At 41.3% G+C, this 24,417-nt stretch overlaps 1 protein-coding gene across 3 annotated transcripts in view; it reads left to right on the plus strand.

Moving 5' to 3' along the window:
• The window catches only part of ARHGAP6 (Rho GTPase activating protein 6), a 283,141-nt gene that overhangs the window by 184,426 nt on the left and 74,298 nt on the right, over positions 1–24,417 (plus strand). For all 3 annotated transcript variants that reach the window (XM_066619645.1, XM_066619642.1, XM_066619644.1), the window contains exon 2: positions 21,374–21,533. In XM_066619645.1, the coding sequence (XP_066475742.1) occupies positions 21,374–21,533 (160 nt within the window). The remainder of the gene's footprint in view (positions 1–21,373; positions 21,534–24,417) is intronic.

Below are 24,417 nucleotides of genomic sequence, written 5' to 3' on the forward strand. Positions count from 1 at the left end.
AGAAGTTCCACAGACTAACTACACACTGGGTAAAGAAATGTTTTCTTTTGTTTGTCCTAGCAATGATTGTTAATCATCGATCAGGAGTTAATCATTGATCATTGTCTCTCAAAGTGTTCTCCTAGGAGCCCTGGGGCTCCCTGAGTCCCCTTCAGGGACTCCATGACCACACCAAGAGTGGCTGCTCCCTGCTCGTCGCTGTGCCACTGTACACATATGCAGGATTTCCAAGAAATTGTTTAGAGAGTAAAGGGCTCCCTAGACTGAAATGTTTGAGAACCACTGTTTAAAATGTCATGTCTCGGATCTTACTTGTTGCTGCATGAAATGACTGTTGAGCATGCAATTCAGTCAATTTCATAGTATGAACTATTGCAAAACCTCATAGTTCCAGAACCCATGCCACTTCACAAACTCCCACATTACCTTAGAACTTTATCTGTATGTTACTTTCGGTTTTAAAATACATAACAGGAAAATAAATGTAGGTAGGTTATGTACATTATTAAAATATTTTTATATAGCTTTTGAACTAAAGGTTCATAAAGCGAAAGAAAGATTTATACTATCTGAAGAAAAACCAGAGTATGGTTCATAAAGCAGTTTACATAGCACACCAGATAAAAAGCTGGTTCTCTTCCCCATCAGACTTGCAATTTTTTTAAAAAGACACATAAATGATACTAACAAAGAGCAACTGAAACATATGCTATGCTGGAGTGGGTGGGACAGTTACTCTCTACCTGCTAAATAAGAGTCCCACCATTTTAAAAAGGTTCCCCTTTGCCCAGTTAGTTGCTCATTTGCAAAAATCACTTTGACATACTGAAAATGTTTCTCTGCATGCTGGAATGTAAAGAAGTTTTTTTTCTGCTGTTACTGTTCTAGAGAAGGAGAGCAGCTGTAACTCTGTACTGGTTGCAAAAGCAGATTACCTTTATGAGCCAACGTAGCATGTAGGGAGAATGTCTCCTTTTTTTAGACAGACATTCCACTGAGCTTAGTTTCTGCCTTAAAACAATCTTTTTCAGCTCTTTGTGCATTAGTGATCGTTTCAGTGGAATAGAATTTTCCTAAGTGGATGGTGTCAATAGATACCAATTTCCAATATATAATCATATTTGCGTTCACAGTGTGCAATTACAGTTTAATTGAACAGTAAACATATCCTGAGGCTGAACATGTTTGCTCATTGGATGTCAGCAATGCATATTCATCGTGATTTTTACCTCTGTACTAGGCTGCAGTGCGCCGCTTAGCCATGTGAATAGAGAAAATGTGAAGGCCACAAATGCATGCAGGTGTGCTTAAATGCATTGAATTGATTTATGTGGACCTAAGCTCATTTCTTTTTAGATTATGGTCAATATGTTAAATGTCTGAGGGTTAAAATACAATTATGCAGTGATTCAGCTGTATGTGGGAATTCTTTTGGAATCTATGACGAAAGGTCCTATTTCAACTGACAAATCATCTCCTTAAAGTAGCTACATTCAGCTCTCAAGAGTTTTTTTTTTTCTTTTTAGGTAGAAAAGCATCTAGTTGTGTGTTTCAGGATTAATGCCTAATAAAGGTTGTTTGAATTTTGATTCTTGTAAAAAGTTCCTCCTGGCAAATGATTTCAGTCCTTATTGAGAAACCTGGATATTTGGTAATGTGATAAAGATTGGAGGAACCAGAGCCATTGAACCACAGTGAAATGCTCTAACATGAAGAAGGCTTGAAATGTTTGTTTATCCACAGATAATCTTGTGTATGCTCACTTCCCTTCATCACAAACTATTGTAGATATAGAACAGCAATGTTTTTATCTAGGTCTTTCTTTCAAAACTAAACCTTTGTCGTGAATCCAATTTCTCAGTCATTGTAGCATTTTCCCAAATGGCTTATGTGCAATGGCTGACAACCCAATCCTACCTGGGCTGGCTGTTGTCAGAGTGCCTTTTCCACTGGTGCTGACAGCCATCTAGTAGCACCAGTTGTAAAAGGTGCTCCGACAGTAATGCTGAGCCTTCCCACATGTGTCGTTGGCTCTCCTCTCGCCTTCCAGAGCAGGTAAGTCAGTGGGAAAGGCAGGAGGAGTGAGGGAGGGTGGGAAAAACTGGGCAGGGAGAAGGGTGTAACAGGGTGGGGTAGGCTGTGGGAGGAGTGGATCCAATGACAATGATGCACACCAGAACCTGTCTCCGTTTTCTGTGACCCCCTTTTTCTCCATGTACTTGCACTAGTGAAATTGATAGTGCAGGTCTGAGGAGACCCATTGTGCACCAGGCAGCTTACAGAGGCGTAAGGGAATTTAAATCCTCCTTTTCCTCCTAAGTCTCCCAATCCAACGCCCTCACTGTATACAGTGTGCTTGTTTTTGGCACGACTGCACCAGCGATTGGGGTTAGGATTGGGCTCTCTGAGTCTCATTTCTCATTGGCTGACTTTTGTTAAACAGTTTGAAATAAGAAGTTGTGTCTGTCAGTCAGGTAGCTTGTAGGAACAAGACAAAAAAGTCTGCTTAGCCACCACAAGGATAACCAGCAAAAATGGGCTGCTCGAAGGAAAGGAAGTTAAGTGGAGAGGGTGGCTTTGACCAGGGGACCTGCTAGTAGCCCTGGACATGCATCCCGGAAAAAGGATTAACACATGGTTGATTTTTTGTTCACATACAAATCCCACATCTTGATTTTCACTAAAGACTGCTTTGTTATGTAAATATTCTTTGAGAAGGTTTGCTCGTCGAAATAAACTTAGAACTGTAGAAGTATATTTTTGATATAGACTAGTTGGATATAGACACTGACATTTTTATCATAATACTTAGCATGTAAATAAATTATTTGTTTCTGTCTTATGTGGATATGTCATTCCCATGTATGAAGATTGTGTGGTTTGTTGAATATAGAAAGCAGTTCTGAAGCAAGAATGGACTGTCAGACATAAGACATCTGGCTACCCTTTTCTGTATTTTTAAACACAGAAACAATGATAAGAGCCTTATTTTGGATGGGAGGGTTACCATGTGCTGCACACAGAGATGAACATTCTATATATGGCACCAAGTTTGTTCCTGGAATGCTGTGTTCAGTTTAAAGTTACTACAGATTTATGTAGGTAAACTTGGAAGAAATTCAGGAATGGCAGCAGAAAGTATTGTGCTGCTAAAACATACTTTTCCTTATGATATTAAACAAAATTGAAAATGTATTAGCATGTGATCCTTTGTGAAAGACTGGGTTGACTGGTAGGTAGCTTGTTTGTTGAGAAACCTAACTGGCTTCCATGCTATGCTTGTTCATATAAAATATTTCTTTTTTTCCCCCCTAGCAGTGCTCATTTTCCAAAGCAGTTAATAAAACGAAACTAATCAATCACATGAAATAAGAACCAATGTATAGTTAGAACCAATGGAGCGGACAATTCTCAGATATATAAAATTCTCCTTTCTTATTTCTGAGCAAATAGGAAGGCTTTTACTTGAAACGTAAACTTTTGTAATGTAGATAAATTGCTGAATTTAATACTGATGTTTAAATTTATTTCCTTTTTTTGGAAATTTTCTGTATTGTCTAGCATTTTGCTTTTAGTATTCTATTGGTATTATAAATCATTCTGGAAAAATGTACAGTTTAAAAAGAATATAAAAGATTCCCGATGAATAAAATGAAGAACAACCATTAAAAAAATCTAGATGCTACATTCAGGCCATCATTTGGCTTCAAGCTAGAAAGGTCTGATTGCAGTGCAGATAGACAAGGGGCTAATTCTATGCTTCCCTAGCGCCCAGGGCTACAATGGCACCAAAATGGCTGCCACTGTATCCTTTGAAGCCAGGGAAGCTTCCAGAGATCTCCTCTGGATAAGGGAACAAACACTTCCTTACCCTCTGTCAAACAATGGTGGGACTATATGGGTCCCTCTGGGACTACTCAGACCTATGCCTGCTATTGAGCAGACACAGAACTGAAGAGACCCATGTTGGGTTTTTTGGCTTGGGAGGCAGCATAGGATTTGGGGGCAGTCTGCCACCATCTCTGCTCCTCTTGGGCCTGATTTACCCCAAAGTCTGCCCTCCCCCATTCAAGTTCTACTCCTTCCCCCACCTTCCCTCTGCCCCCAAAAGGCTCATCACCATCCAGTGGTGAAACCTACCACTTGAGGCTCCAGTCCATTGTCTTCCTGTCACTGGGCCAGCACTGAGACCCAGTGCTGACTGGAGCTGGCCTCAGCGCTGGCTCTTACCCTTGGCGCCTGAGTGCCTTACAGACCTTTTCACAGCACTCGAAGCTGGTGGTAAATGTAGAGCATGTGGGGGTTAGCCTGTTAGAATTGGGCTGCCCAAGACAGTGGACTGGAGTCGAGTGTTGGATTGGACTAACAATGATCAGAAGGGTTAGAGGAAGAAAGTGGTGTCAGGACCAGTAAGTACCAAAAGAGACGAGGGGTGGCAAGGCAAAACAAGACTGTCTACATTGATATACGGTATTGATTTATTTTGATATAAAGACAAAGGAGCAATCCAATGGTCAGAAAGGCAGTATTACCAGTATTATTATTATTATTATTATTATTATTATTATTATTATTATTATTATTATTATTATTATTATTATTTGCTTAGACTGAGGAGCATGAGGTTAGATCAAGTGTGCTGGAGAACCAGCCAGGTCTTTATTGGTCCCTAGGGTAGCCTGGGCAGAGAATATTATCTGACCATCGTGGGGGGTGATTTCACTACACTTGATCAGTCCAGCAGCTTCGATCTAGATTAGAAAATGCTCTGGTGCATGATGGGAATGATACACAAGAGTGCAGTTGGCAGGGTTTCCAGATGGACCCAACATGTCTTGCAGCTACATATAGTAGCCTTTTTTTGTAATATCTGTAACAAACCAAAACAAACTGGTTACCAGTGCAGATCTTTAAGCACTAGTGAATATGGTTGAATCTACAAAATCTAGTTAATAACCAGTGTTGGGAAAACCCAGCAGGGCTTGATTTGAGTTGAGTTGCCAAATCACCGCCCCCCCCACGACTCAACTCAAAAAAGAGTCCTAACGGGGGCACTTTCCGAATCGCTGAGTCACCCTTTAGTGACTCTAAAGGACTTGAGTTGAGTTACTCCTTTCTTTAACAGCCTGCCGTGGAAAAAGTGGGGCTGCTTCTGGGCTCTGTGTGTGTGTCGGAGTTCTCTTTGAACACTCCCCTGCTGTCCTCGTCCATCTGTAAACAGGGCAGGAGGGGTGGGAGGGAGTGTGAAAGAGCCAGAAAGGAAGTGTTAAGAGGGAGGAGGGTTACGAGTAGTGGCTGCAAGGTTCACCAGGACGACCCAATCATTGGAGCTCTACTCAGAAGTAGTCCCACTTTAGCCAGTCATTCAGTGAGGCTTCCTCCCCCAAGCAACAACAGAGCCAAGAAGTAGTAAGGTTGGAAAACAGAACTGGGCTTTCTCCCTCCTCTCTGGGCCTTTGCTGCCAATTGTAAGGCAAGAATCCCCTTGGGCTCCTGCTCTCCCTTAGCCAATAAAAATACCTGAATGCCCGTAGTTTGTCCAATGATCACCTGTTCCTTCCTTCCTATCAGAGACAGGAAAAGAGAGCCCAGTTCGCCTCCCCCCCTTCACATTAACCCTTTCCTGACTTGTGGCTGGAACTCCCTGCTGCTTGCTGTTGGAAAGCTGACTCCACAAGGTTTTCCATATGGCTAAAACAGTAAGCAAGCACCCCCAGACACAGACCTGAGTCAGCACATATGGGGATGAGTGCCAAGACAGGGGGGCCCTGACTCAAGTCTTTTTCAGAGTCTTGCACTCGTGTGACTCATGAGTTGCTGAGTCACCCAAAATCACACATTTTCATGACTTGAGTCTCCAACACTGTTAATAACCTAACTATATTCTGTACTAATTGAAGTTTCTGGTCATTCAAAGAAGTATAAACACATTGCAGTAATATAACCTGGTTATGCTTAGTGATTGAGCAATTTTCAAAGGAGGATATGAAAATAGGTTGTACTTTTTATTTACAATATAGTGGTATTTTACAAAATAAATCCATGCAGTCCTTTCTTTAAGCTAAAACCAGCTTTACTGAATAAGTATACAGTCAGGGATGGATCCTGTATCCACAGATTTAACCCTCCGTGGGTACAGAGTGTCCACATGGGCTGCTCTGGAGATTCCCTACGATTACAGTACTCATCTAGAACCTGTGGAGTTACACTAAACTGCCTCAGAATGACCTGCAGAAGTCTCCAGAAGTGGTTTCTGGTTTTCAGAGGCAACTTCCAGTTTGACCGAATGTAGATTCCGGACGTGTCTTTGGGCCATTCTGAGGCCCAGGGAGGCCAAAAGAATGGGTCACCAGCCCGGCATGACCCAGTAAAGGGTTCTGGAGGTAATTGTGTGAGCTTTGGGAGTGGACCCCAGCATCTGCATAATTCCTTATCCATGGTGGGATCTGGAACCAAAATCTCACTGGTAAGGAGGGCCCACTGTAATAAAAGGTGTCGTCTGTCACATTCTCATGCCTGCCATTACAATATCTATTGTGCCTCTCTTGTGCTCTTTGTATATGTATAAATATTGTTGTTTCCATTTATATTCCCTATTAACAAGTTGAATGTATTCTTCTAGCCCATGTAAGGTTCACATTCACATTAGTGATTGAGAAAATACTAAAAGCCATTTTAATTTTCAGCTAAACTCTACCATTGCCAAAGGAAGTGGGGCTTAATTGAGGCAATGTATCTTTCTTGATCACAACTTTTTTAGCCACTCTATAAACTTTAACAGCACTGTAGTTAACTATTATAAGCTTTTTCCCCCCGAAACAACTGCATGTTGTTTTTGATGCATTGACCCTTTTGTATGAAATTATTTTTTCACATCTGCGTGACTTTTGTAAGAATATTGTGGTTGGTGCTGTAACTTCTTGCTTGTTAAGGTTGGAGGAGTCGCAGTGAATGCTAAAAAATAAAGGACTGATTGGCTTGGTTGAGAGAGAACATCAGATGTCTTTACCATACTCAAAGGGATTTTACCAGATGTGTGCAGCATTCTTTGGAGTGTTCCTAATAAGGAAAGTTTGCACAGTTACAGGGTAGTTCTGCATTTGTACAGCCATGTGGAAGAAGATTTTGCTTTGGTGAAAGGAGGGGAACGATGACCACTTCTTTGTGCTGCTTCAAAACAATCTCACTGAAATAAGCAGCCATTACAGATTGCGTATATCTTTTCTCATGGGCGCATTGAAGCAGCATTTGGCAGTATTAATACCTTGTGCTTACTTGGAAGTCGAGTTAAGAGATTCATCATTGTTTCTTTCTGTCCTTTAAGATTTATGATGGTAACAGTCAGTGGCAACTAAGGGGATTGTAGGAGCTGCAGCTTGAGCTTTTTTCAGATACCTGATACACAGGGCTCCAGGAAAATATATTTTCCTCATTTTCATAAGAATTCCACACAGGATTAATCTTCTTCCATTTGGGCTTCATCTGCTTAGGAAAGACGTCGATGGAAAATGAGACTTTGGTTAATGGGTAAGAAACAATTGTGTAAGTCTGAAATACAACTGTAGCAGGGGCTGTTTTTGTAGTAGTAATTGCAAAGGTTATGTTGCTGTGCTTTAATTTTTACTTGCTGTAGGTAACTGGGCAAAAACAAAATCCAAACAAAAGAGAACATTCACAATACAGTTTCTGCCTAAGGGAGACTTTGGTATTCTACCTGCCACTTAGCAGGGGCGAAGTCAACAAGTAGCAAGTTCTCAAAAACCTTTTATTTTGTGTGTTTTCATGACATTGCACATATTGCTAACAAGCCTGAGAAAGGCAAAAGCCCTTAAATCAGTAGTGGTGTTGCATCATTAAAGTCAATTATGTGACTAGACCAAGCCAGTTCAGCTAAAATTCCTTTGAAGTGTCTGATAGGTTTTTAACTCCTTTATAAATGAATGTGCAAGCTCTGTAATCCTAGTTATTGATAGCTGTGAGGTGGGGCATATTATAGGGCATACCTAATGTATATGTAGGTTGTTGTTGGTACACCATCTGCATGTAGTGCTTTACATGGAATGAGAAGGTGATTTCTTATCCCAAAGGGACTGAATATCTGAAAATATACAGAGGAAGGAGAGAAAAGTAAAGGCATAAAACAATGCATATATTCAGGATACATGGGGCAGTGATTCCAAAACTGTATATATCAAACAAACTCAGTGGTGTAGCTAGAGGGGGTGCAATGCACTTAGTTTTGCAGGGAGTCTTCACCATGGCATGCAAACGGCCTCTCCCCCTTCCCTTTGGAGCCATTCTGGGCGGAGGAGCATATGCCTCCATTTTTACTGTGAAGGAAAGGGGGAGGAGCTCTTTGCATGCAGTGGTGAGGCTCCCTGCAAAACTTAGTGTCTTGTATCCCCTCTAGCTACGCCACTGAACGAACCAAGGATGGCCAACTAGTGGCTTGTGGGTCAGATCTAACTCATAAAATGATTTCCTGATCCCAAACAGCCCAGTATAATTGTATCAGTGAATGAAGGTGTAGTAAGAGTTGTTCACAATTTCACTCTTTAAAAAAACAAAAAGAAAAACATGTTATGAAATCATCAGTTGTGGAGCGATTCCAAAACATAACGTTAAATTTATTTTGGGGTTTTGTATATAATGGCCCATGCTGTTCCTGAGTAAATTTGCTCTATAAACATGTGAAGCCCTTACAGCGGGATAACAGCAGCTCCCTACTAACCCTCACCATATTCTGGAGGTGACTTGAGTTGGCACCGCTGAACTCAACTTTCAAATTTACTGCTTGCAGCAAAGTATAGTACCGAATAAAAGCTGGTCATCATCTGGCTCAGGCTTAGAGTATCTCGTAACGCTAGCAATTGTTTCTGTTTTTCACAACAGTGGGAAATTTTATGGGCTTTTTTCCTTCTCCCTATCCAAAATAAATGTGCTGTTTAAAACAAAGAATGAAACTAAAGGGCACCATTTGAACTGCTTGAGCCTTTGGAGTAACAAAGCTTAAAGATGGCAAAGGGTTTCCTATGTTTATCATCTGCAACAATCTGACCCTTTATAATGAGAGCCATGATGCTGTCAGTGAAGCAGCTATCTTGGATGGTTGAATGCCAAGGGGTGTGTCCTGTGTGCTCCTGTCCCCTTACCTTCAGGTGCCTCTGTTGTTGCCACCCCTTCCTGCTACTGTGAAATTCTTAAAAAGCAGAAAGAGGAGGTGCTCCTATTTTGTGAAATACTCTTCTCACCCTCTCTCTCTCCCTCCCCCCCTTATGCAAATATCTCAGAGGAGGCAGCAATAACTGAAGCAAGGGTTCTTACAATTACAGACCCCTAGTGGATTACCCAATATGTCCCCATACCACTTTCTCCAGACTGTCAGAATCATCATCACTAGTCCTATTAGGTACCAGTATAACTTCACAAGATGTCAATAGCTTAGTTTAACTTTAAATATGGATAGCTAAGAACAGAACACCTCAATCCATGTTGATAATTGTGATAGTTATTAATCTAATCTAACAACATTTTTTTGAACAGTTGTTCAGAGATTGAGACCCATACACCCATCATTTGGTACCCATGCCCCCAAGGGTTATGGATACCCCTGGTTAAGAATTCCTGAACTAAAGAGCATGCATGTGCACATGTGTGCCAAAGCAAGGGCAAATAGAAGCAACTATTTGCCTTGTCTCATGTGTGGTGGAAGGCCAGGGAAGGCCCAGGATGACCCAAGACAGTTTTAATGAATATTGCCTTTTATGTTTAATGTGGGTGTAAATTATAACAACTTAAGTCAGCTGTTCTCAAACTGTGGGTCATGACCCAATTTTTGGTGGATCATGGGCCTACTACCCGGAATCCGCAAGGCATTCTGGGGTGCAGCATGGTCGCTGCAACCAACAAAGCTAGTCACAACTATAAGAAGTTTGAGAACCCTGAGCTAATTTGTAACTTATGTTGTAAGGAGTAATCTGGTGCTACTACTACATTTACGTGTAGGTTTACACATGGATTACTTACAAGCAGTTTGCGTATCAGTCTTTTTCTATAAAACATAAGTCTTCGTGTATATTCTTTCCCCTTTTTTAATCATAAAGAGACCAGTAGGAAGTAGGATGGAAGTATTTTGACCACTGAATTCTGTGTTCTATTGATTACATTATACCTGGTTTGTTACCCAAGATTTGCTTCTAAAGCAGTTTACAGCAGTTAAAACCCAACACTAAAATTCAGAGGAAAGTGGGTTTAGCACTCTTTTCTAGCACTTGATGACATATAGTAGTTCATCAAGTTCCTAAGCACTTCTGTCCAGGGTGGGTGGGGATGGCAATATGAAGGTACTGCATGTGGACTGAAGCTAACACTGTTCATTAATATACACACATGTATATCAGTGTGTTGGCAACCTTCAGTCTCGGAAGACTATGGCATCGCGCTCCGGACGGTGGTTCTGGCACAGCGTCCAGTGTGGCTGGAAAGGCCGACCCGGGAGTGACAATCCCTTCCACACTGGGAGCAAGTGTAGTGTGTCCCTGGTCTGTCTCCCTGGCTGTGGGCCTTCCTTCTTTGCCTCAGACTGTTGGCCAAGTGTCTCTTCAAACTGGGAAAGGCCATGCTGCACATAGAAGCAAATGAAATATATGGTTACCAAAACAATATGAATAAAAAGAAAGAAAAAAACCATGAAAGTAAGTAATGTGTGGCTACCAGTCCTAAAGAATGCTACATGGAGAATAAAGAACCAGCTGGCAATAACAGCTGACAACTTAACTGAGTGGGCAACCTATATAAAAACAGGTGAGCACTGAGTTCAAAGGCCTGAAGAAGTTACTGCAGCCTCTGAGGAAGCCCACCAAAGTTGTGGGTGAATCATAAGATTTTAGTTTCTAGCATGCAGTTCTTACTTTTTATTGTTTTAATTTTTAGTTTTTACATATTTTAACCTTCAGTTTTAGTTCTCAATGTCTACTTTTATCAGTTTTTATTTTCAGTTTTTAACTGTACCAGAGTTTTAAGTTTATTTTTAGTTTTAGTTCTGAGCTCTGGATTCTAGTTTTTAGTTTTAGTAAAAACTTTTATAGTCCAGCAGATGGTCAGTTAGTTATTTCTTGCCTTGCAACAAGATTGCAGCTCGGGAGAATTTTGTAGCAAGTAATACCCCATGCACAGCTGTTTCGTTGTGTGGCTGCTGTTCCTATCAACTTGCCTAGGAATTGCTGGATTTTTAGCTGCTTTCACACTTTCTTCATTCGGTTGGAATGTAGCTGGGGTTGTGTGCACCCATCCCTCGGCTATGACGTAAGTTTGTAGGATTCCACTACTCTTGTGGGCCAGCAGATGCATCTAATCCAAACATACACTAAACTTTTGTTGAGGTTTTATGTGATGTATTTCTCTAGTGCAAGTAAATTCAACCCTCCCGTGGATAGATGTCAACATTTCTTTGCTGCCTACATGTTCCAGTGCTATGCAAACTTAGCAAAGTGTATCATGGAATCAGAGAATACTAGGTGAATAGGATGAAGCTCCAAAGAAAGCAATAACTCCTGGAGTCATTCCTGACTTGCTGCTTTGTTATCATGCGATATTGGACTGTAGTGGTATGAATCATGGTTATGGTAGTTATAGATAAAAACACAAGTCATTAGTAGAGTGTTTACATGAGTTGATAACTTGCGCACCCTATCCAAGGAGGGTATTTTTTATTGAACTTCACAACCTACTTGGGTAGTTCTATGGTAAGAGAAGTTATGTTTTAACAAGCCAATTCAAAGCTTCTCAGTACCCAGGGCTTCAGTGGTACAGAAATTGTTACCGATGCATTCTATGGGGCTGGGAAACAGTGCCGGGGCTACTCAGGGTAAGGGAGCTTATGCTTATGCTCCCTTACCCCATGTAAGACCCAGGCAGCCCTGATTGGCCTCCTCAGATCTGAGCCCACTACTGAGCAGGTGCAGCTTCAAGGAGACCGATGTCAGGTCTCCTGGGCTAGGAAGGGGTTCAGGATATGGCAGCAGAGCCTGTCACCATATCCTCCCTGCTCCCTTCCCCACCACATCTTCCCCTGCCCTGGAACGCCTCCCCCCCCAGACTTATCACTCCACTGCCCAGCGCTCACCCAGAGCTCCCAGCAGTGATAATTCATTCTCTGCCCAGTGCTAATTCAGCACGGGCTCACACTGAGCCAACTCCGGCGGTGGACCGGCTCAGACTTTCACAGACATGCCTTGCAGCACATTTGTGACACTGTGTCCGCACTGGGTTGGCATGAGTTTGTTTGGATTGGACTTTAAAAGATCAATTTGCCCAAAGTTGCCAAGATTTCATTCTACTTGAGCAGAGATTTCAGCTTATGGCTCGGTTCAGATCTAATGCTAAACTGAGGAACCCTAGGAGACAGAAGAGCAATCGTTCTCAGTCATTTAAAGCAAACCACATTTCTGTGTTGTATATGAACTCAGAACTGTGGTTGGTTAACTATAATGAGAACAAGTCATGATTTCAAACCAACTACAGTTAAACCACCATTCCTGCAGTTAGTTGTTTTTTTAAAAACTTTATTGCAATATTTATATGCAGTTAAATGTTCAAAGAAACTTGCAAAATAAAATCAGTATAGTGCAGCAAACAAATGTCTACATGGATCCTCAGTAGAGAATAAATACCATATCTTATACCACATAAATGCTGGAAAACTCTTCTCAGCACAACAGATGGCGTTTTAGGGAGAGGGACATCTGAACCTCTGGGAAAAGCGGGTTCAGCAACAGTGCCAACAGTCCCATGCAGCTGCATTGTTATAGGAAGTGGGGCACAGAGTAAGATCCTTAGCAAACTGGAAGGTTCATATGGGAAGAACTGGTCCTGAAGATTCCCTAGGGCCAAGTTACCAAGGCCTACAAAGCAAATATTAGTATTTTGAATTGAGCCCTGAAAGAAATCAGGAGCTACTGCAGATCTCATAACAGTGGAATAATATGATCCCTAGGCCAAGGACTTCTGGACCAGCTGCTGTTTCCAAACACTTTTCAGAGGCTGTTCCATGTAATGCATGTTACAGTAGTCAAGCCTAGATGTAGACTCAAGCCCAGGCATGAGTAGTAGTGCCCAGGTTTGCTTTCTCCAGGAATGGATGCAATTGGTAACGTTGAAGATCTGCAGAGGTTCTTCAGGCCTAAACAGCAACCTGATCTTCTACTGAGCAGTGCTGAATCAAGGTGCCCCAGACCATGAACCTAATCCTTAAGTGGGGCTACAATTCTGTCCAGTGCATGTTGTACTCCTAGACCTGGATGAGGTCTCCTATAACCAATGGCACCTCTGTCTTATCTGAATTTAGCTTCAGTTTGTCAGCCCTTCACTGCCTTCAGAAGATTTCCACTGTTTTTCTGGGTTACCTTTCATTGTTCAAGTGATAAAGAGAAAGTGAACTGGGAGTTATTCATGTATTAGTAACAACTCAGCTCAATCCACTGGAGTACCTTTCTTAGTGGTTTCATGCAGATGTTGAATAGCTTGGGAGATTGAATGGAATTCTGAGATACCCAAGTCAAAGACCATGACACCCTAGCATTACCTTCTGGAACCAACTTTCCATGTATGACCAGAATTGGTGCAGCATTGTATACCACATGGACACATAACCAGGTGCTGGTGTTAGTTTCTAAAGTGGAAGAGTTTGCTGTTCTCTCAAGCATGAGCCTGCAACTTCCTTAGGCTTTTTCAGTACCCATGATTTAGTATATGTCTGAATCAGGCTGATAACTCTTCCCGCCAAACCCCACTCTCCATAATCTTTACATTTCTTTTAACATTTCTGTAATAAAAATGGGATACTCTTCTGTAATCTCTGACACTGTTTTCCAATTTTTAGGCTTTGTATTTTATTCATTGATTGAATAATCAGTGAATTAAATGGTTTTAATATATCTACTAGCTTGTTTTCAGAGAAATGACAAAATGGAGACGCATAATCAGCATTGCAATCCTGTACTTGTCTACTTAGAAGGAAGCCCCATTGAGTTCAGTGAAACTTTCTCCCAGCTAAGTGTGCATCATACTGTAGCCAAAGAGAGATGAAATATGTAGAGGCATGAAAGAAGAGTAGCAAGCAGATAATTATCAAAACATAGAGGCCTTTCCTGTAAGAAGTCTGGAAGTAATTTTAGAACAAGTTGAACTTACAAAGTCACCGCAATACATTTTGTTTCTAAAGTTTATCAAATTGTACGAATACAGAAAGATAAAGTAGTAATGATTTTTGGTCGTGTTTGTCTTTTGTCATAAAGAGCTATTTCATACAATATTTAGTCAAGTATGTATACTGAGAGAAAATATATCAAAGTAATTTTCCCATCAAAATATTCCCTTTGCCTACTTTTTGTCTAATTAACACCCCCTTATCTCTAGAAACAACAGCTGTGGTGTACAGAGAAACAAACAGAACTCCTTATCAGTTGAGCAATTAACAAGAATTTATTGCTACAAACACATTCCCTGCAATCCCTCTTATCCAGAGGCTTTCCCTCCCCAAAACTCCACTTAACTTAGAGAGTAAAGGTCCAGGTCCAAGTCCAATCCAGTCTCCAAAGCACAGTCCAATCCTCTGCAGTCCAATCCTTCCCATAGCAGTCCACTGCAGCAGAGTCCCTTCCTCTGTGTCCTCCACCAGAGTTCTGGTAGTCCTCTGGTCTATCCATGTCCTGTAGGTCTGGTCAGGTCTGCTCCTTCTGAAGCTGCCTTTTATCCTGCAGCCCCTTGTTAAGTCCAAATGCAGCTCAGCTGTGAGCTACCTCGTTAGCTCATTCAAAGTCCCATTAATGAAGCTCAGGTGTCCATCCAGGTCTCCATTGGCCTTGATTGATTGATTGATTAATAATAATAACTAGGTATTTATATACCACCTTTCGGGTCATCGGATTACTCCTCTGACTTTATTCAAGGTAGTTTACATAGGCAGGCATTTCTAAATTCCTAAAGGGGATTTTTACAATCATAGAGGTTTTTTCTTTCAAGAACCAACAACATTTCAGAATGGATCTTCCTGGTTTGGTCTCACTTCTGGCCTCCAGTTCTCCCACACAGGCTGTCAAGCAGCTCTATCTCTCACATGGAGGGCAGCCAAGATGCTTCTTGCTCACACCAAGAGCAGGTGGAATCACTTAGCTTGGCATATCAGCTGCTTCAAGGTCTCGCCATTCTCAGCTGTTCAGGGAGCTGCCGGTGTCCTCGAACTAGCGACCTTCTGATGTTCTCTTCAGGCTAACAGAGGCTCTACCCTCTAGACCAGGGGTGCCAAAACTCCGGCCCTTGAGGCCTTTCAGTGCGGCCCTCAGGGAGCCCCTCCAATGTGGCCTTCCAGTGAGCCTCTGGCTCTCTGGAGATTTGTTGGAGCCCACAATGGCCCAATGCAGCTGCTCTCAGCATGAGGGCGACTGTCTGACCTCTTTCATGAGCTGTGGGATGAGGGCTCCCTCCACTGCTTGTTGTTTCATGTCTGTGATGCAGTAGCAGCAGCAAAGGAAAGGCCAGCCTTGCTTTCTACAAGGCCTTTTATGGGCCTTGAGCTGTTGCAAGACCTTCATTCATTCATATAAGTTCATCTTTAATATATTCATTTATGTAAACTTATGTAAATTTATTCAAATTTTAAATGTAAATAAATTTTAAATGTAAATTAATTCTTTTTTTCCCCTGGCCCCCAACACAGTGTCAGAGGGATGATGTGGCCCTCCTGCCAAAAACTTTGGACACCCCTGCTCTAGACCAGACCTCCTGATTAAAGCTGTGGAGCCAGCCCTGCCCTTCCCAGAGCTGTCAAACAAAACATGGAATCGCTGTCAACACCACATCATCTACCTGATGATCTTCTGATCTTCCATTACAGTAATGCAGTAGCATTGTGGTAGTAGTTTGAACTTCACATGAGAATAATATTAGACAAGAATGCAAAGGAGTATTGTTAATTGCATCAATTACTCTGTCTAGTGATAAGGAATTTTAACTCAATCAAAGTCTGTGTGCAAGTACACAGTAATTGTTCCAGTAGGCATTAAAGTGGACTTCCTTTCCTAGAACTTTCTTTCCTAGATCTTAGATGTTATATATCTGGATTTTTAGAAGAAGTTTGATATAAATTTCTCACCAAAGGCTGCTGAGAAAACTTCACAGGGAATAAGGTCCTCTTATGGGATTAGGAAGTGGTTGGGGACTAGGAAACAGAATGGGTCTGAATGGGCTGTTTTCACAGTGGAGAGAGGTGAAAAGTGGTATGCTCCAGGAATCTGTCCTGGGACCAGTGCATTTCAACTTGTTCATAAATGACCTGGAGCCAGGGAAAAGCAGTGAGGTTTAGCAAATGACGCTAAACTTTTCCGGGTGATGAAGATCAGAGGGGATTGTGAGGAGCTCCAGAGGGATCTCTCCAAACTGGGAGAATGGGCAGCAAAATGGCAGATGCGTTTCAGTGTAAGTAAGTGTATAGTTCATTCCTAGAACTCTGCACTCAAAAATGATTAGAAAATAGGTTATGAAATCTATAATGTTATGGAAAGCAATCCATATTTGGACCATGGTGTGGTGACAATCCTTCAGAGCATGTCCAGTGGCTACAAGCTAGCATCCTGCCCTGGAAGGCTCAACGTCAGGATAAGTTTGAGGCCTTCGCCCTTCAGTGCAGCTGAGGCAGAGCAGGCAGTTGTACTTTTGTGGGGAGGGTAGAGCAGTGGTAAAGCACATGCTTTTCATAGAGAAGATCCTAGGTTTAACCCTTGGTATATCCAGTAGGGCAGAAGAAAATTCCTGTCTGAAACCTTGAGAGTCACTGTGTAGGCACTTTTTCATTAGAAAAGGTATTGAGAACAAAACGGCTAGTATTATAATGCTTTGTACAAATCGATGGTAAGGCCACACCTGGAATGTTGTGTCCAGTTCTGCTCGCCGCATCTCAAAGAAGACATAGTGGAAATAGAAAAGGTGCAAAAGAGAACGACTAATATGATTACTGGGCTGGGGCATCTTCCTTATGAGGAAAGGCTATGGCGTTTGGGCCTTTTTAGCCTAGAAAAGAGGCGCCTGAGGGGGGACATGATTGAGACATACAAAATTATGCAGGGGATGGACAGAGTGGATAGAGAGATGCTCTTTACACTCTCACATAACACCAGAACCAGGGGATATCCACTAAAATTGAGTGTTGGGAGAGTTAGAACAGACAAAAGAAAATATTTCTTTACTCAGCCTGTGGTTGGTCTGTGGAACTCCTTGCCACAGGATGTGGTGATGGTGTCTGGCCTGGATGCCTTTAAAAGGGGATTGGACAAGTTTCTGGAGGAAAAATCCATTATGGGGTACAAGCCATGATGTGCATGTGCAATCTCCTGATTTTAGAAATGGGCTATGTCAGATGCAAGGAAGGGCACCAGGATGCAAGTCTCTTGTTATCTGGTGTGCTCCTTGGGGCATTTGGTGGGCCGCTGTGAGATACAGGAAGCTGGACTAGATGGGCCTATGGCCTGATCCAGTGGGGCTGTTCTTATGTTCTTATGACCAAGATGGCCCAGTGTTCTGATTCAGCATAAGGCAGCCTCCCTGGTCTGGATTGGGTTCTCCATGGCTCAGGAGTTTCCTCCTGGGCAAACTGGGGCTGTTCTGGATGGCAGAGACAGCAGGCTACAGTCCCTTTACCCATGCTGCAATCCTGATTTGGATCAATTCTGGTGGATGTTTTAGGGGGGAAAACAAGCACATCATGTTTAAGTGTACACTTAAGGTATGGTTTGACCCTTAGAGGGTGGGGAAGATTACAAATGACAGTCTTCCTTTTTCTGTTTTCAAGAATCAAACACTGTTTAAAAAAACCACCAAACTGCATCAAAAAGATGTGTAGAATACATAATGAATACAATCACTTTTAACTTATTTTATTGGGTCAATTTATACACCTCTTGTGGACAGTCTTAACATTTCATGTTGTTTTGGTCTGTTTGAATAAATTTGGATCATTGTGTCTAAATAAAGCAGACAGCTGAAAGTAAACATTTCTTGGTCGTCTCAAGTAGATTAGGAGATGTGAGTGTTCATAACATAACATTTTCAAAAAATATTTTGACAGTTATAGTCTCCACTAACATAATCATAATCATGTTGGAATGACCTAGGAGACAATATAAGAACTGCATCAAGGTTAACGCATCAGTCAGGAGGGGGAAAGGTTGAAAAACAAAAAATCATTTTTTCTTTGTGGTTCTTTATACAGAGCTAGTCTTGTCCTTATCAGTGAGCTTGTCAGATGTAATAGATTGGGACTTGGAAATAGTATTGCTGGAGTAGCTCATACTTCAAACAGAAGTTAGTAAGAAGCTATCTTCTTAGAATACAAATTATGTCCTTGACCCTTAAGATGATTAACATTTCTAGAGGACTTTTAAAGGAAAAGAGAAGTAATTCATCTATCCTGCCCAAATGTGCCCTTTCAGTAATCTCTTTCTGAGCTGTTTTCAATCTACATAAAATGGTAATATTATGTAGATTTTTAAAAAGTAATTGAAGGATAGCAGGAGTAATCATTTTGCCACTTACTAAGAACTGCTTCATCATTTCATAAATGCTGGGACATACCATATAAAAACATATTTGAGTAATACCATAGACCAGTGTTTCTAAAACTCTGGGTCGGGACCCACTAGGTGGGTCGTGAGCCAATTTCAGATGAGTCCCCATTCATTTCAATATTTTATTTTTAATCTATTAGACTTGCTGCTACCATAGCGTGTGACTGCAAATGTTACAGACCTGTACTTTTAACAGACTACTGTGTATATGCTTTTAACAATGATAGTAAACAGGACTTACTCCTGGGTAAGTGCAGGTAGGATTACAGCCTAGGATTGTTAAAAATTTCCCGGCTCGATTATGTCACTTTCGGTCACTTCTGGTGGGCCCCGACAAGATTCTTTTTCTAAAATGTGGGTACCGATGCTAAATTTGTGAGAACCACTGCTGTAGACATATTTAAATATTTACAACTTGTGTGCAAGGTAGGTGATTTTTCAGTGACTTGAAACATTCAAAACATGCATGTAAATAATTTAATGCTTTGTGGTATATCCTTGAAGATATTATGTGTATTTTTCATGGATTTATTTATCACATTTTTATACCACCATTCCTCTAAAGCAGTGGTTCTCACACATTTAGCACTGGGACCCACTTTTTTGAATGACAATCTATCTGGGCCCACCAGAAGTGATGTCATGAACGGAAGTGACATCACCAAGCAGGAAAAATTTTTAACTATTCTAGGCTGCAATCCTACCCACACTTATCCAGGAGTAAGTCCCATTGACTATCATTGTTAAAAGAATACACATAGCAACTTGTTAAAAGTACAGGTTGTAACATTTCCCCAAATGCAATCACAGACCATAGTAGCATCAAGTCTAATCTATTAAAAATAAAATATTGAAATGAATGGGGACCCACCTGAAAGTGGCTCACGACCCACCTAGTGGATCCCGGCCCACAGTTTGAGAAGTACTGCTCTAAAGAGCTCAGGGTGGTATACATAGCTCCTACCCTCCTTTTGTCCTCACCAAAACCCTATGAGATAGTTTAGGCTGAGAGCTAGTGACTGGCCCAAGGTCACCCAGGAAGCTTCATGACTGAGCAGGTATTTGAACCTGGATCTTCAAGGTTTAAGATCAACTGCAGAACTATTACACTATCCTGGCAATATAAAGATACAATTGAACCTTGGTATCCATGGGGGATCCATTCTTGGACCTTCCACGGATAATTAAATCCACAAATTGTGCTCCAATAGGAGTTCCAGATGTGACCGGAACCTTGTTCCAGTCGCACCTGGAGCCATTCTGAGGCCTGCAAGAGGCTATATGTAGCCTCTGTGCAGTGGCGTTACTAGGGGGTGTGTGGGCTACACCGAATGACATGCATGGGGGGTGACACTACTGGCCAAAAAATTTTAAATCTTGGTATTTTTTAATAATACCTTCATGGTATACATCATTTGATGTGTATTTTCATGCAGAATGCAATGAAACAAACCATGTTGAAATATCTCTATTCTATTAAAAGGTATCACCAAAAACCAGCAGGGGCTGGGCGATGGTGATGCACCATGCCCACAGCCCAGGATGTTGCCTCACCCATTGCATGGGATGGGTTCCACCATGGGGATGACACACTGGGCTCCTGCACCAGGAGATACAAACCTAGTGACGCCAGTGCCTCTATGGGCCTCGGAAAGCCCCCCCCCCAAGTGTTTAATGGGCACTTCCGGTTTTTTCAAAAACTACAAGTGCCCTTTAAATACTCCCAAGGGCTTTCTGAGGACTGCAGAGGCCACAGTTAGCCTCTGCAGGCTTCAGAAAGGCTCCCGAGAACACCTCTAGTCATGTTTCGGAGCTCTGGTTTGACCGTCCACTGCAGGTTCGTAACCCACAGTGAATTAAGCCGTTTCTGCCCAATGTAGCATATACACAGCTGGGACCAAATGTGTATATCTATGGGCCGGGCAAAAATGGGTTAAATCTGCAGGTCCCGTATCCATAGATAGACAGTTGGTCCTGTATAATCTAAAGTGTGTGTGTGTGTGTGTGTGTTGCATTTAGCACACACAAGCATTTAACATTCATGTATTGCTAGTGTCCTTCATTCAAAGACATTTTGAGGTTAGCCGTGCGTGCTGGATTTCTGGTTAACTATTTTATTGTAATTTATCACATATTCTATATTGTAAATATTTCTGGTTACTGATGTGGTGAAAGATTTTTGGTGTGCTGTTGCAGATTTTCTAAGGCATGACTTGTCTGTCTGCAAATGTTATGTATGGAGATGTGTTTTTGTGCTTAACTCTCCATCATTCTCTCATGAATCCATCATGCTCTCATGAATTTTCTCAGTGAATCAAGCACATCATGGCTTCTTAAACCACAGTTTTCTGTGATGTCCGAACTGTGCTTTTAAGAAATCATGAAGTGTTCAGTTCAGCTTGGTGTACAAGTGATGATGAAGTTTATCAGCTTGTTCATGATTCAATAAACTGTCATTTCTTGCATCATCTGAACAAAGCCAGTGACATTTATATGGAGGTCCTGAAAAGAGTTCCCTGGAAGCATTGCATGTACAGCTGATTAAACATGGAAAGTGTTGCTTTTAATATTGTTTGTTAAGACAAAGTTTCTGTTTTAGACTGCTAACATTGTAGAGGAGGGTTGTATGTGTAACTATATGGACTATAGTTTTGGACTATAGTTTTAATTGTGGTCTGACAGAGTGACATTTTCATTGAACAGTTGATGCCCATATGACATTTTATACTTTACTTTTTCTGCTTGATTTCCTGCAGGGTGACTTCACTTGGAACAGCATGTCAGGACGCAGCGTTCGACTGAAGTCTGTTCCTGTCCAAAGCCTTTCAGAATTAGAGCGTACCCGGCTACAGGAAGTGGCCTTTTATCAGTTGCAGCAGGACTGTGACCTAGGATGTCAAATAACTATTCCTAAAGGTGAGAAGTGAATCAAAGCTTTTTCTGATGACAGTGTTGAAAGTTAGCATCAGCATGGTATATGTGCAAACTGCCAATCTTGGAAGCCTGCAGATCTAGGAGAAGACAGAAATTATTTGTTACATTTAGTTGCCATTTTTTAAGAACATGGTTTCTAAATACCCCAATCAAAGCTGTGTGTATCCCTAAGATTTTCTTTCTAAGAGCTAAAATATTATCTAATATTGAGACAGATAATCATAATGCATTTGACTTGCTAATTATAGGTGCTGAAATTGAAACGTTTTGCTTCTGCATTACAAAGGGAAGCTAGTTTCCTTTGAGTATGATTGGGCCCCCAAAATATATAGTCATATGTCTAGGGGAGGTAAAAGGTAAAGGGAGGTGATAAGATTAAAAAAATTTTAAATGTTCCTTTATCACAGCAAAATCGAGCCACCTGCAGCCTCTTCCTAGTCATTCCAAGTCCCTGAATGCAACATGATGCCTTCTCTTCCTGGTCGTGCTGCATTCTGGGCCTACATTGGTGAAATGGAGGAGCCTCAGAGCAACCAGGAAGAGGCTGCAGGTGGCTCGGAAGGCTGCCTGCAGCCCTGGAAATGCAGCGGTTTCAATAAGGTAAAGCAAGATTCTCCTATCTTTTGAAAAGGAGTCCCTGATATCTGCGGTTTTTGGTATCCACGGGACCGGGGGTTCCAGAACAGAACCCCTGCAGAAACCGGGGCACGCCTGTGCAATATTTGTTAACAAGAGACATTGTTTTAATTGTTTTTGTGGTTTTAATTTTTTTTATATTAAAAGCCATTTCTGGTCAACGTTGCATATGCACAGCAGGGGCCAAATGTGTACACCTGGGCAAAATGGGTTAATGTTTTAGCATTGTTTTATCTATTGAATTGAAGTATAATTTTGTAAGCTGCCTTGAGGGACCTTAAGCAGGTTGGAAAGTTGGGATATCAATTCCTTAAATAAATAATAAATTTACAAGCATTGTCCTTGTGATATTTTCTTAAATGGCTGGAATTTGAAGTCATAGTTTAATTCAAGAGGATGTTGTTCTACCAGGAAAGGGCGGTCCACAACTGCAGTCACTGAAACAAGGAGATGCCTCTCAGTAAACTGGGAGAGAGTCTTCCCAGCCATTTAAGAAAAGATCTCAAAGAAACATCCAGAAACTAAGCCTTTCAGTGATGAATTGTTTGTTTAAATGCTAAATTTTAATAGTGGTTTTTCTTATTAATGGGTAACTGATTCTAGTGAACAGGAATTATGGCTACCTTTTTAATATATGAATTGCTGACAGTGCATCTTGTCAGTCTTTTTAATATTTCTTGTCAATCTAATTGTATGTGGTACAGGAAACTTGGAGCAGCAAAGTATTTAGCAATCTGACCACAGTAGTAGCAAAGCCCCTTTTTCCTGGGGAGAGTGTTGTAGCTTTTGCCTTATTAGGCTGTTTGCCTGCTAAATAGTCTATACAGGGTTTGTCAAACTGTGGGTCATGACCTGATTGTCGGTGGGAAGCTTTAGCTGATGGAGTCCTATGGAAAGTAAACCATATCCTGCTCACGAGTAGGCAAACTTGCCTTAATTCGTTGCAAAGGGCAGACTGAGAGAAATCCAACGCCATGCAATTTGCCACTCGACCTGTGTATGTGAAGCAAACAGAAGGGAAACAGCCAAAGAGAATGTATTACCTACCCAGCTTGGAAGGTGGCTGCTGGCCACAGAGGCAGTCTCAAGATGGAGAAGGGACATTAATAAGAAAGTAGTGGAGTGGAGGGGAGCTGTTGAGCCAATAAAATTACTTGTTAGTTGTGTTTTATAAATAACCCAAACTGTGATCTTTGTTCTGAACATGAATTTAGTCTGCTTGAGTTTGAGTGGGAAAACATCAATCAGTGTCTCCAGAGGATTGTAGTCATTGCCGATGAAAATGAGAGCAGAGAATAATAGTCATTTTAGACAAGAATTTATTTATATTTTTTTCTAAAGTATAGCGAAGTAAATAGTCTTTATTTGATGTTAAATAGTTTCATCTGGTTATGATTTACTTAGAAGCAGAACAGCTTTCACATCCTGCAGAATGAACTTCTTAAACTTTTGTAACCTTCTTATGAATGGATTTTTTTTTCCTGAAGATTTTGTTTGTTTGATAGTTTATTTGGAACAATTGTGAAATATGTAAACCAAAGTTTAAAAAAATTCCAGCGACTAAATTGTGTTCCATCAAGAACAGTGAATGGAAAACATTCTAAAGCTGTGATTGTAGTTTGTGCGCCATGCCTATCATTAAAAATATGTCTCTGAAGTTGTCACCAGTTTAACTCTACCAAGTTTAATAGAACGTTTTATGGTTTCAGGAGTCTGCCTTTTTTAAACATTCTTCACTATTGAAATACAGATTGACCAGACAGAAGGATTCTGCATCAAAGTCTGCCCACCCAATCTTTCCTCCCTGCAAGTCAGACTCTTTTCAATTTATGTACTGACAGCTGGCTGAATGCTATGAATTCTCAGCCATGTCCTACTGTAGGAGGGTCCTTCCTTCCCTTACAGTGTGGATCAAGGAGTTAAATTTAGTGCTAATTTGTTTGCAGGGTGAGAGTGCCCAAATATAGCTGTCTCATTGTCTCAGAACGCACTGAAGAATTAAATGTCTGGTAGAAGGAGTAGAAACAGCGTGTCTGTATGATGTGGAGAATGGAATACTGCCTTGACTCATCATGTGGGAACTGAAAAGAATAGCTGGTGATCAAGTAGTATTCAAGGTTCAACCTAAAGGTATTGATAAGTCAGCCTATTATAAGTTATGTTCTTTTCAGCCTAAAGCAGTGCTTCCCAATCTTCGGCATCCTGCGTTGCCTAAAGCGCACAGCTCATG

Source organism: Tiliqua scincoides, chromosome 3 (assembly GCF_035046505.1).
Source record: "Tiliqua scincoides isolate rTilSci1 chromosome 3, rTilSci1.hap2, whole genome shotgun sequence".
Classification (NCBI taxonomy): Eukaryota; Metazoa; Chordata; class Lepidosauria; order Squamata; family Scincidae; genus Tiliqua; species Tiliqua scincoides.